General features: G+C 46.5%; 3 protein-coding genes across 4 annotated transcripts in view; 2 read left to right on the forward strand and 1 right to left on the reverse strand.

Moving 5' to 3' along the window:
* Positions 1-4,400, forward strand: LOC123113413 (QWRF motif-containing protein 2; the record flags this gene model as incomplete). Its single annotated transcript, XM_044534638.1, is given in 6 exon segments — positions 1-1,153; positions 2,158-2,277; positions 2,866-2,979; positions 3,067-3,156; positions 3,740-3,847; positions 3,941-4,400. Coding segments are annotated over 6 exon segments (1,651 nt in total), but the record flags the coding sequence as incomplete, so codon positions are not given.
* Positions 4,401-7,572: 3,172 nt separating this feature from the next.
* LOC123113414 (serine/threonine-protein phosphatase 7 long form homolog) lies at positions 7,573-12,041 on the reverse strand. Of its 2 annotated transcripts, XM_044534640.1 has the most exons (7): positions 11,887-12,035; positions 11,053-11,168; positions 10,312-10,953; positions 10,059-10,144; positions 9,894-9,984; positions 9,361-9,792; positions 7,573-9,282 (listed from the first exon to the last, which is right to left on the reverse strand). In XM_044534640.1, the coding sequence occupies exons 2-7, from the start codon at positions 11,140-11,142 to the stop codon at positions 9,127-9,129; spliced, it is 1,497 nt and encodes a 498-aa protein (XP_044390575.1). In that variant the 5' UTR covers positions 11,143-11,168; positions 11,887-12,035; the 3' UTR covers positions 7,573-9,126. The 2 variants fall into 2 exon arrangements, with proteins under 2 accessions (XP_044390575.1, XP_044390574.1); XM_044534639.1 differs by having other exon boundaries at positions 11,053-12,041.
* Positions 12,042-12,318: 277 nt separating this feature from the next.
* LOC123113415 (casein kinase II subunit alpha-2) overlaps positions 12,319-13,368 on the forward strand; it is a 6,199-nt gene continuing 5,149 nt past the window's right edge. The window contains exons 1-2 of the mRNA XM_044534642.1: positions 12,319-12,687; positions 12,788-12,917. Coding sequence (XP_044390577.1) covers positions 12,362-12,687; positions 12,788-12,917 — 456 coding nt within the window. The 5' untranslated portion in view covers positions 12,319-12,361. The remainder of the gene's footprint in view (positions 12,688-12,787; positions 12,918-13,368) is intronic.

Raw genomic sequence — 13,368 nt, forward strand, 5'->3', positions numbered from 1 at the left:
CCTCCTCGCGCCCTCCTCCAAGTCCACCTCCACCTCCACCTCCACCTCCACCTCCACCTCCACATCCACCACCACCACCTCCTCCTCCAACTCCACCTCCACCTCCACCTCGGCCGCCACGCCCTCCCGCCGCTTCGCGTCGCCGCTGCCGAGGCGCTCCTCGTCCGTCGACCGGCCGCGCCCCGCGGGGGGCAATGCCGCCGCCGGCGAGGCCGCGGGGCCCAACGGGGCCACCACCACCACCACCAGGAGCCTCTCCGTCGCCTTCCAGGGCCGCTCCTACTTCCTCGAGACCAGCAAGGCCAAGCCTGCCATGTCCCCGTCGCCGGTGCGGCGGCCCGCGGCGCCGCCGGTGGCTTCCACCACGCCGGAGAGGAGGCGGCCTGCTGCGGGCGCGGTGCCGGAGAGGGCCAAGGGGTCCGAAGGGGGCCATACCCACCAGAGGTGGCCAATGTCGGCACACGGGTTCGAGGGGAATCCGCTCACCAAGAGCCTCGACTGCTCTCTGGACAAGAAGGGCGCCGCTGTCCTGGCCGCTGTCAGATCGCTGCGGCAGTCCATGGCGTTCGACGACGGGGTGCGCCGCACCTCGTTTGACAGCGGGGACTACTTGATGTCATCGGACACAGAGAGCTTGTCATCAGGGAGCAATTCTGAGTCCCAGGATGCCGGAAATGGCGTTGCTCACAGAGCACGTCCATCAACAAAGGGGATGAGTGTGCCTGCACGGTTCTTGCATGATGCTGCTGGCAGCAGGATGCAGCGCTTTGCAGACCCAGGCACACCGTATGTGGCACATAATTCTGGATTGACATTGTCACCAAGATCAGCGCCGGTGAAGAAGTCGTTGTTGAACGGGTTTGTTTCGTCTCCACTCAACAGACCAGTTAGGCAGTCTTCACCAAGTAAGCTTGTGGGCAATTCATCGAGGAGAATGTCAAGTCCATCCCGCCCAAGGAACTCCATGGGGACGAGTGCGTCAACGTGGGATCAGCAGGGAAGAAATTCTTCTGGTTACGGCAGGAGGTGGGTTGGGGGTAGTAAGGTTGATGGGGAGCACCTGTTGAGAATCTTGTGCAATCGACATTTGCAGTGGCGGTGTGTGAATGCGCAGGCTGACGCCACACTTGCTTCACAGAAGATGACTGCAGAGGTGAGTGTCTGTTAATCGATAAAATCACAAATCATGGGTATACCAAGTGTCTAATCAGTATTGGAAAAATCAATATGGTGTTTTAAATATTATTGCCATATTCTTTTCTCCTTGTCAAACATCAAGAAATAGAAGTTGATGATATTCATGTGTATATATGATAATAGCTCAAGACTTAAATTTTTACCTGATATATAAGGCCACTTATATTTAGTGTGTAAAAAACAAACAAGTCTGAACAGCTGGCTTACGAAACTTTATGGCAACACACTTACTGTTCTGTTATAGCAGGAGTTGATTCCATGTAATATTAGTGTAACTCCCATTTTTTCATGAATGCTTATAACATAGTGCAGAATCTCTATGGGCATGTGCAACTTTTATTGGGATCAGCTTTCACACTAAAGATAACAGGCTATTTATGTGTAATTGTCAATAAGATTCAATCATCTTACCAGATCTTATTCAGCTGAAAAATAGTCCGCACACCAAATATGTAGGATAGTGATAGGATAAAAGAAATAACTGACAGAGCTTTGAAAATCCTTTCTGTATGTTGGAGCCATAAAGAAAAAAAAAGTATTAATATATTTAAACTTCTCAAGGTGTTCTCCCTCTGTTTCTTGCTATGATAAGGAATGCTTTTGAATACAAATACAATGTTATCAATTTTGTGTAACATAACCTACTTGCTATTGGATTAATTGTTGGCCAAATCATAGATTTGGACGGTCAAAATGCACACTATATTTCGAAACAGATGGAATACCATATCTAATGCTGAAATTACGATGATATAAAAATTGAAATTTGAACTGTGCATTCATACATGAACTATTAGAATTCTGTGAACTTTATTATCTTAGTGCTTAACTGAAGTCGCGAAATAGGTATCCTAATAAAACCTACATTTAGAAATAAGGAAAGGATTCATTTTGTCCATTTCCGCTACTACTTTTTCTTTGTTTGTTCGTTTGCTGACATTTCTTCTTTTCCTTTACCAGAAAGACCTATGTGATGCATGGATTACTACCCTAAGCATGCGTAAATCTGTTGCTCTTAAAAGGTTACAGCTACAATTATTCCGAAACAATTGGAAACTCATGACGGTTCTAAAGGGACAGGTAAGAACTTTTTAAATTTTGGTACCCATGATATTTCCGCATTATTTGAAATATAATATCCAGTGCATTTTCCTGCCCGGCATAGTTAGCAAGAGACTATTTTGCCAACAGGACAAGAAGCGCATGAAAGAACTAGGATAGCTAGCTGTAAACATGACAATTTGAATATGGATTTGATTGATTTTCAGTCTTTGTGGTTTGTACAATTCACCACTAATATGTTTTTTCGTTCGTATAATGATTGGGATAATTAATAGCAAACTGAGCCATTTTGTTACTTATTTCCTCTATTAAGTATGGCCCTTTCCTATGCATAACTATGAAGTTGAGATGGAAACAAGATCAGTATGTAGCTTCTTCAGTGGGATATTAGACAAATATACAGAACTGATAGGTGATAACTATACTGCTTAACAATCATCCATATTAACTGGTCATAGCTTGACCTAATAGAGTGATAGAGGTATCAACTAGTTAGGTCAGCGCAGCTATCAGATAATTATATATACTAGAACAATATCCTTTTGCATCGAAGTTAATTATCAATTTGCATAACTCTGGAAATCTGATCAAATTCGATTGACATAGATGCCATATTTGGAGGAGTGGTCTTCACTAGAGATGGAGTATGCAGATTCAATATCTGGAATTGTGGAGGCTCTAACTGCCACCATTCTGTGCCTTCCTGTTGATGGAGCAAAGGTTGGAATAGCATGCCATCTTGCTAATCATGTGTTTCTCTTATGTTAATGAAGTTTCAAACCATATTTACTACCTCTTGAATTGCAGGCTGATATCCAAGACGTAAAAAATGCCGTTGGTTCTGCAATTGATATCATGCAAACAATAGGAAGTTCAATATGTTCTTTACTGGCTAAGGTACTGCGCTTCAAATTGTTTTCTGATTCCTTTTTACCAGTTGCTTATCTACCGATGCATTTCCTCACAAGAATGATTGTAATGCCTACAAAATATACCTGGTGCATTATAAGTTTTACAAGTCTTTCGATCTGGAATGGATGCTTGGATTGGCTGCAGCGTATCAGGTGTCAATTTGTTTGTGTCGATTAGGCCGATTCTGGCCAACCATCTCCCAGATCATATCGTCTTTGATAGCCCTTCAAGCTTTGGAATAATGCAAGATATCTTACTTAACTTTGTCCCTTCTCTGAGGGTTCAGCCCTAGGACTGTGCACATTCGCTTTGGCTTATTTTCTCGTTGAGCTACATGAAGAGGTTTACATATTCATGCCACTTTGCTGCTGCAAGCATCTTATATTAACAAACATTAGCATCATTGTACGGTCAATTATTTCTTGCAGCTTGTATGGCGGTGCATGTAAACACGTTTGAAGGATTTCATATTTACTTGAGTATAGAGGGCATAGAACTAGTTCTGATAGAGTGTTCGGTGCAATATTTGTTATGTGGTGAATTTGGCTTAATTCATGTCATCCTGCAGCTATCTGGGACAAGTATTTTGGTGTCTGACCTTGCCAGAATTGCCACGCAAGAGCGTTCTCTAATGGACCAGTCCAGGGAACTGCTGTCCACACTCGCATCAATGCACGTAAGTAGTACAATCTGCTTGGTTCAGTTTCATCTTTTATGCAACGATTATAGATCACCTCTAATCTGTACCTCTCAACTATGATAAAAACAGGTCAAGTACTGTAGCCTACAAGGGCAGCGAGTACAGACAACTCATAGGAGGCTCAAGCCCTCGTAGTTGACACTAGGCTTAACTCACTAACCGAAGAGCCTACGTAGGTGGAGCTGCTATATCTGATGGCTTGCTCGGGTTGCCCACTGAGCCATATGACTTTCGAGGAAGTTACCTCGGTCGATCGATCGATGCGTTCTAATGAAGTTCCGGTGCTCTTGTCATGGTGGTGGTTGGCTAGGTTCTGATTAGCTAAGTTGAATATGCAGTGATGCAGAACAGATGTAGGGGGCAAGCATGTATATATAGCTGTAGTTCCTTTCTTTCTTTTGTTGGTCTTATTACATGAGCAATTAGGTCTAATAGTAGCTAGTTTTAGATTGGGTTCTTGTTTATCAGATGACCTTCCGCGCCATGGCAAATGCAATATAATCCTCCACTGGTACTCAGTTCTCTTGTATAGTACGGAGTACTCTCTCCATTCCGTTATACAAGGTCACTTCATATTTTTCATGTCTAACTTTGACCATTAATTTACCAACAAAAAGTGAGTTATATACCACAAAAAGTACTTCATTGGATGCACATTTCAAAGAACTTTCTGATGATATATTTTTGATGACATATAATCCATATTTTGTTGACCAAAATTATAAATCAAAATTTGACTTGAAAAACGAAGTGACCTTGTATATAGGGGAATAAAGGGAGTACCATGTTTGCTCCGTAGCTGAGTCTTTTTTTTTTGAACAAGAGGCAAACGATTTGCCTCGTTCATCAGTTATCCCGATTCGACATTAAAAGTATATTGATTCTTTCCCGTCTAGTGGTTCAGGACATCTCTCTTTCAAGGAGGCAGCGGGGATTCGACTTCCAAGAGGAATGTTTCCCCTCAAAAAAAAAAGAAGAGGAATGGTTTGTGTTACCGCGCTGAAATGGATAATGCTACAACATCATCCATCAGTTAAGAAGAGGAATAGTTTTGTGTTACAGCGCTGACACGGATAGTGCTACAACATCATTCATCAGTTAAGAAGAGGAATAGAGTTTAGTTTGTGTTACAACACGACACGGATAGTGCTACAACATCCCGAGCAACAAAGATTCACTACTCTTGCGACATCATTTGACCCAATTTTTAGCACCCACGGTGAACCATAGCTTACTTCCTTCTTGACATTGGCGAGGAGGTCATTCCTCTCGTTTTAAATGGTATACAGGCAACGGGCATGTTGAGTGAGGCCATCACTTTTCTATTGGGGACTGATTTGTTAGAAAGGCCCATCCATGAATCTTTGATGGGTCTCAAGAGGTACCATGAGGAAGTATCAACATTCACAAGTTGGAGATTGTCTATGAAAGAAAAACATCTGCTGTAATACGAAACAGTAGCAACTGGGAGCCAACAAAGTGCAGTACTAGTATTAGGGTATCTCCAACACTGACCCGTAAACCAGACACCGCATCCGTTCACGGACACTGATACGGAAGCCAGCCATCAAACATGACGGCATTCATCAAAGTTCGGATAAAAAATAGCACAAATCATCCATAAATAACATGCGAATGAGTCTACTAGAACAACAGTTCAAATTCAACGACATTAATAGGATGTTCAACAAATTTTTCATTAACGGATCATGTCGTCCCACACATAGTGCCCTTGCGCTTCGTCCCGTATGTGCGTAAATGGTCTTCCCTCTAACCTATGATACATCACGAAGACGCGTACACGCTACACACTGAGTAGAGCAACATTAAGTGAATGAATGAATCAATCACCAAGTTGAGCAAGGAGCAAACTATGATTTCCATGGTTGCAGCGGGCAATGATCACATTGCCTCCAACCGATCAATTGCTTTACAAAACTTGACGACTGTGGTCTGGATGGTGTACCATCGATACGCTAACAACTTCACATTTGCGTTCATGGATGATGTGCATGTCGTAGGGCGCAATGTGATTTCGCATGTGAAATGAATCATCCACGCGCTGCCAGAAGAGCCCTCTTCTGCTCCTGCCTCAAAATCTACGGATACGGCCAACCACGCATCGCACAACAACTCATCCTCCATGCTCGAGTACACCGCCATCCTTCGCACTCTATAAAAGATGACATGAACTTTGAAAATAAGCTCAATGACATTTAACCGAGCATCTGTTGGGCGTGGTACCCTCCATGGCCGTCGTTAACAAGGGGATGGAGGATACCTGGCTGCGGACGAATTCTGGATGGACGGTCCTGTGGGTGGTGGTTGCGGACCCCTGACAATTTCTGGCTGGCGATCGGAGAGGTACACCGACGACATCGAAGGAGGAGGGCGCGGATGCGGAGGAGCAAGGACAGAGTGGAGGAGAATGAGACCGGGAGTGGGATCTGAGTGAGCCCAAGGTGTCGGAGTCCTACATGACTGCTGTTTGGACTCCCGCAAAGCCCCCCAGTTTGCTTTCAATTTACGAAAAAACCATGTTTGGACCGATCGGCGGATCAATACAGGACCACGTTAGATGGCAAAACACGTTCGGACTGCACGGTCCGGACGGAAGCAGGCGGACGAGCAAGATGAGTTGCAAGAAATCAGGTGTGGCAAACACCCTTTTTTTTGAAAGAAAACATCCACTTTATTAATTGAAAATGATAGTTGCATCGTCTATAAGAAGAGGTACAATATTCTCCATAGGCTCCTCAAACCAATCTCTAGTTACAGAAGCTTTCACTAGCAAGTTCACGAGCAACCTTATTAGCTACCCCATTACAATGTTCAAATCTAGTCAACGAAAAATCGCATGCCATGAAGTAGCAATCCTCGAATACTGCCGCCGCAACTCCCGCCGATTGTCCTACATTCTTCATTGTGTCAATGACTTTCAAATTATCAGAGTTAATAATAAGACGATTGCATCCCACCTTTTGTGCAAGAATTAAACAAACCTAAGAGCCATTGCTTCTGGTGTTAGTACATCTGCATACCAATCAATCTTCCAATTTCCGCCAGCAATGAAGTTTTCTTTGTCATCTGCCGTGCCCTGAGCAGAGGTGTGGCAAACACCTGCCCTGAAGGCGAGAGAGATATGGGCAACATTTATGTCCCGGAGCGGCATAAATGCAGCACTCGAGTGCGTGAGCGCGCTCACGGGCACGAGGGAGGGGAAGGCTGGGGACAGCGCCTGCCGTGCCCACCTGAGAAGATTTCTCGCCTCCCATCCCATGCCATCGGGTCGGCTGCACGCACGGTCACATCAGCTTCGCCGGCGCCAAGGGAGGGACCGTGACGAGTGCCGTGCCGGCCCAAGGACGGCGTCAGTTGATGCCGAGAGGAGAGGAGAGGAGAGGAGAGGAGAGGAGCACGGCACGACCGACACCAACGGAAGGAGCTTTGCCAGAGGGAGGGGTGGGAAATCCTTGTGATTTGGGTTGGCTGGCGTGTCTTGCTCACGCTACAACGTCTCCCTCGCTCTCTTGTCTCCTCTGCCCGTGAATGATCTGGAACTAGTGGCTCCTGGCTTGAAGCTAGGGTTTCTACCAAATGGGAAATTGAATGGCAAGCACGAGGAGGAAGCCTTTTTGGTTCATAAGGTTCTGAAAACACAGGAATGCGCATGCAAAACAGAGTGCTGAAAAACACAGAAATCCCGTAAACTTTGCCTGAACATACGGCCAACTATTTTGCAAGATCCAACACTACAAAATTGGAAAGAAACATTGCTCATTTCCAATACGCATCCGTATAACAACGTACATGCATAAGCAAAACCGGCCTCCAAAAAATACTTACAGTGCTTCAACTAGATATTAGGATTAGGAGTCAGGGAGAAGAAGACTGCATCAGTGCACCATTTGTTTTCCTTCTTGTGAAGGCTATCATCTGGGCGCTCCCAGTTCTAACATACTGGCAAGTTTGATCATCAGTTTTCGCATTTCCCTCTATTTTAGTATCTGGGGTCCCTGCATTTTCATGCCAAGAAGCCGCCACTTTCCTCCTTTTGGTAGATATTTCATCATACTGATCAGGATGCCCATCACCAGTGGACGTCTCCTTTTCAAATGTGTCCGTTGCTTCGAATTCACTAAAACGCTTCTCTCCAACACTAGTGACGGGCACAGGTATGCCAGCAATTTTTTGCAGGATCGCAGGGTCCAAAGCGTCGTTCCCAATTTGGCAATCAACATTGGCACCCACGATAAGGTTTTGTGCGGCACCAACAACATGGCCCTCACTGCAAACGGCAGCAGCAGGTTCTTCCTGTTCAGAACCCGATGGAGGTCCAGCATCTTCTTGCATTGAACTTAGCTTATTCTCGGAAGCATTTGAGTTCTCTCCAAATCCAGTGGCATTGAAAGGTTCACCAATCGCCCCCTGACCTGTACTACTGCCTGATCTCATGTCCACAACGTCATCAACTATATCATCCTTCCCAGATGGACTAGTGACTTTTTGCAGTTGATCATCATGTGAAGATACACCCAAGATCTTGTAAGATTCTGGACCATCTGATGATTTGCTCACAGTTTTCTGACCTGCAACGCTGTCAGGATCAACATGAGTGGCGCCCATGCAATTGTCTTTCCTGAATACATGAACAATCTCCTCATCTGGACTGTTAATCACAGGTGCATGAACACACTCCTGTGGTTCATGATCAACCTTCTTGCGGATCCTATTGTTATACATAGGCTCAACATCCTGCTGCGCCTCCACAGTCTCAATGAGCATATAGGAAGTTAGCGGATGGCCTTCTCCATTCTTCATTTCTGCATCTGAAGTCTCCTCCAGCGTAACATCCTTAGGAGACGTATTCATAATCTCAGTCACAGCATCCTCTACCGGTGTGCTCATTATGTCCCGCAGGTTGACTTCTGTCGTGGACGCAGAAAGAGGATCTTCTTTCTGATGATGCACATCCTCGCTCCAGTTGCTAGTGTCATCTCCTGTAGGACAAGGCCCTACAGCTGTTCCTCCTGCAGGTTGAATTTCCCTCGTTTGGTCCAATTGTAGCATGGTATTTCGCTCCATGCAATCATCAGTGACTTGTTCCAGCTTTGTAACAGTAGCTTGAGCAAAATCCACAGAAGTTGAACAGGTCGTCGCTGATTCAACACTCCCGTTTCTCATTTCAGTTGGAACAACAATTTGCATAGCCTGCAGCGCAGTTGAGGGCATAACCATATGTTGATTCGTGTAGTTTAAGCAGCCTGTTTCATCAGCACATGCTGTGATTTCTCCATTTCAGAAGTAATATACATATCGATATCATTAAGTGATTCTTTGACCCTCTTCCCGTCGATTTCACCTGACAACAACGCTCTAATTCGCCCCTGCACCGTACTTACCAGATCAATCTGTTCATGGTCAAATACACTTGTCAAAGACATATAATACAGACAGGAAGATGACAAATTTCATTCTAAAATTCTTACCAGAGCTTTCTCGCTGTGCCCGGATAACTGATACGATATAAACGGACACTCTACTGGAGTGGAGATCCATCGACGCGTGATCTGCCAGTACCACTCTAAGTAACAATTCCTTGCATGAGTAGGATCTGAATTCACGGCATTGTGCAGGCCAGCGACTGAATGGAGCCTGTTATCCCATTCCTTAATGTACTTCTCATGGTAGGTAGACCAATCCTCATCTGTTTTTCCCTGCATTGTAACACGCTCAACTGCCTCAACTGGGTCTGGAATGTGCTGCATCATTCCGAATTGTAGTAAGACACGATCAGGCACATGCATTTCCACTATTTGGAAGCAGATTAATGGAGTTCTTGCTTGCCAAACTGCAGATCCAAGTGTGCATAGCGCAGGCAGGCCATCGATCAGACTTGGTTTGTACGGGTCCCATGTTATCTAGAGAAAATGCAAAGATGAGCTGTAGCACTGTGCTGCTTATAGTGTGCACGTGAATAAGATGTACTATTTTGCAGTTATGAGAAGTCATACATTCATACCTGATAATCTGTTATAGTATCAAGCCCATGCCTGTAAAATTCCTGGTCTATGGATCGGACATTTTCACGGTTCTTGAAGGGTACGTCCCATCTGATTATAAAAAATGATGTTCATTTCCAGGAATAAAATAAAGCAAAACAAAAGGAATGATATACAACACAAACCTGCATCCAAGGGGCTGATCGCCGTTTAGAGACTTATTCTCCAGCCTTTCAGGACGGCCTATCCGGATATGCTCCCATGCCCATATCTGCAATGTGTATTGATTTGCCATTAGTTACTGTACTAAGCAAAAGTACTGCATGGCTGGGGAAATATACTATTCCTCTGATCCGAAATAATTGTCGCGATCTGTACACGACTTTGTACTATCGCAACAGTTCCTCCATGAAAATTAGAGCGGACCGGAGGTAGTACCTGAAGAAGAGTGAGAAATGCACAGCAGTTAGCCTTGCCCTTCATGCTAGCCTTTCCAAGTTCTCTGTAGAGGTGAGCAAGAACAGCAGCCCCCCAAGCCATCTCCCCTGAGGCATCAAAATCACGAAGCAGTGCCAAGTATCTTAAGTGCACCCGAGTCCCACTTGGGTCAGGAAATAAGCTGCAGCCAATTTGGTACATTATGTAGGCCCGTGTAGCATGCTCTATTTCTGACTGATTAGCCCCTTCTGGCAAGTTACTAAAAGTGTCATACAACCACGCGATGTTGATAGAACCACCTTTTATCTGTGGAGGTTCTTGGCCTAGTAGCTCTAAGCACAACTGTTCCCAATGACAGCCTGTTGCACCAGTTACAGGAGTACCGTCTACGCGAAGTCCAGTAAGAATGGCCACATCCTTCAAGAGCACAGCCATCTCTCCAAACCGCAAGTGGAAGGTCTGTGTTTCACGCCGCCACCTTTCGACCAAAGCATTTAACAATGCATGGTCCAACTGAACCATCTTCAAGAAACGCAGGTGGTAAAATCCAGCTCGCTGCAATATCGCAAGCATTCCCTCATGCTTCACCTCCCATTGGTTAAGTCTTGTGCCATGCTCAATAAATCTAATAGGTTTATACACCTGCATTTTTAGGCAAAGTGGGCAACAGCATAAGAGGGCAAATAGCTGATACTGGAGCATATTTATGGTGAAACTTAAGGAAAACCTCTAAACTGTTACCTTCCCAACAGATATAGCCTCTGATTTATGAAGCTCCTGGTCCACAAGAACTGATTTATCAACAGGACCAGGATCCAGGTTCTGCTCCATTTACAGCCAGTAGAGAATAGTAGCTGCTGTAATATGCCTAACAAAGAAGGACGGTAATGACCAACACAAGAGACAAGACAGCATATCAGTTCATAAACTGATAGGTACAGTATAACTTTTAACTAAATTCCCCCTTTTACCTTCTAATATGATATGAGTGGCAGTGACTACTCTATTTAAGGAATTTGGCACCAACATACCAGATTTATAACCTAAGTATCAAAATGTACACCCTGGACTCATTTGATTATTGTTTTTAGTATTGATTTTTACCTACAGTTCTAGTCCTTTCTTCTCCGTAAAATTTCAGAAAATTATTCTCCATTATACTATATATTTTTTCCCGAATTCCACATTTGATTTTGAATCGAATTTACTCCTATCTTATGCCTCCAATGTGTCATCCCGGACAACAGCCATGGGAGTGGACCAGTTTCGTCGGAGGGGGGCAAGTGGTTATACAATATACATTTGGAATCTATATTTTAAATCCAGTGCATTGGTGAATCTTTTGATAAATGGAGTATTTAGGGGGTAAAAAAGTGCAATTCACTCATAGCTAGTCAGGCACACATTTTCTGAAAAAAAAGGCAAGTCAGGCACAATATTATCAGGCACTCCACACTCCACGGGCAAGAAATGTTAGAAGTGACAGCATTCGCATGCTAGATGCTCACATTGCATCTGAAGCATGTGCTTAACCATCAAGTTCCATTAGAGGGAGGCGAGGAGCTAGGGTTTGACCTGTGCTCGGGGGGCGCTGCGCCGCGGAGGTCCCCGCTAAGCTCCACAACCAGCGTCCATGGCAGCTTGCGCGCGCTCGCCAGCGTAAGTCGTAGGGGAGGCGAAGCCGGCGGCGTGTAGCGGGTGGGGGGCGTAGCCGGCGGCGTGTTGCCCTCCGGCTCCGGCTCCGGGTAAGGTCGTAAGACTGCCTTGGGCTGGACCGAGCGGCCCACTAGCATACGCAGGCCTCGCGGGCTGGACCGAGCGGCCCACTAGCATACGCAGGCCTCGCGGGCTGGACCGAGCGGCCCACTAGCATACGCAGGCCCCGCGGGCTGGACCGAGCGGCCCACTAACATACGCAGGCCTCGCGGGCCGGGCCTCCCCCGTCCATGTCCTCCCGTGCCGTGCGGCGCGCTGCCTCTCACGCTCCGCGTCCGCGGCAGCGTGAGGCGTGAGCAGTCCACATCCTGTCGCGCCGTCAAGTAACTGCTACATGGCCTGGTGCGCCCTGCGCAGCCGCCTCCACCCGCTCTCCCCCTCCTCCGCCGCCGCCGCCGCCGCGACGCCCCACCGGCTCCTCCTCTGCCTCCTCTCCACCGCCGCCCCGCGCCACTCCCACGACCACGGCCAGCACCACCGCCGCCGCCACTCGCCCGCCGCCTACGCCGCGGCCGCCGAGTCGCCGCGCCCCATGCCGCCCATCGGCCGCGCCACGCGCCACCCCGCGGGGGCCACCCCCATCGCGCGCGTCTACGCCGACGCCAACTCCCAGCGGCCCAAGGAGTACTGGGACTACGAGGCGCTCGACATCGAGTGGGGGTAGGGTGGGGTGGGAGCCCGTGCGTGACACTCCAGATTTGCTGTTGGCTAGGGTTTGCGCACTGATGCTGGCTGTTGCTTTGCTTTTGCTTGCGTGCAGGGAGCAGGATGGGTACGAGGTGCTGCGGAAGGTGGGCAAGGGCAAGTACAGCGAGGTGTTCGAGGGATTACGGACCGGGAGCGAAGAGAGGTGCGTCATCAAGATCCTCAAGCCCGTGAGGAAGAAGAAGGTATAATGCTGCTGTGGTTTTGATCGGTTATTAATCTGCTATTGTTCGATGCTAAATCTGAAGATGGCCAGAGTTCTACAATCTTTAGTTGGTTAGTGCAAACTTAGCTTCGTACAAATGGTTTTTGAATCTTATCATTGGTCGATGTGATTTGGTAATAATTCAGGAGGTTGTGGAAGGGTGTGACAATGGGGCTCCGTGGAACTATTGTGTTATTGTGTGTGTTGAACAATTTCAGATGAAGCAGATATTTAGTTTTAGATTTAAACATGCGAAAGCAGATGCAATTGAAACGGTGAGAAATTAGAGATGTGAAGTTCTGACAGCCCCCATGCACCACTTCCCCCATAGGTGATTAAGGGTGTGCCACAGTAGGAAACCTCCTCTTCTCCCCTTCCCTCCACTTCCCAATCTCACATCCTGTTTTGGTGAAGGGCTCCTTGTAGGTGAG

The sequence above is a fragment of the Triticum aestivum genome, chromosome 5B (genome assembly GCF_018294505.1).
Source record: "Triticum aestivum cultivar Chinese Spring chromosome 5B, IWGSC CS RefSeq v2.1, whole genome shotgun sequence".
Lineage (NCBI taxonomy): Eukaryota > Viridiplantae > Streptophyta > Magnoliopsida > Poales > Poaceae > Triticum > Triticum aestivum.

What these genes read in the sequence shown, in the direction of transcription:
- LOC123113414 (XM_044534639.1), bottom strand. Translation starts at nt 11,142, where the DNA reads ATGGAGCAGAACCTGGATCCTGGTCCTGTTGATAAATCAGTTCTTGTG. An exon ending in CATTTCTCACTCTTCTTCAG is followed by an intron (nt 10,145 to 10,311) that starts GTACTACCTCCG and finishes TACACATTGCAG; the next exon opens with ATATGGGCATGGGAGCATAT. An exon ending in GGCACAGCGAGAAAGCTCTG is followed by an intron (nt 9,283 to 9,360) that starts GTAAGAATTTTA and finishes GACCATGAACAG; the next exon opens with ATTGATCTGGTAAGTACGGT.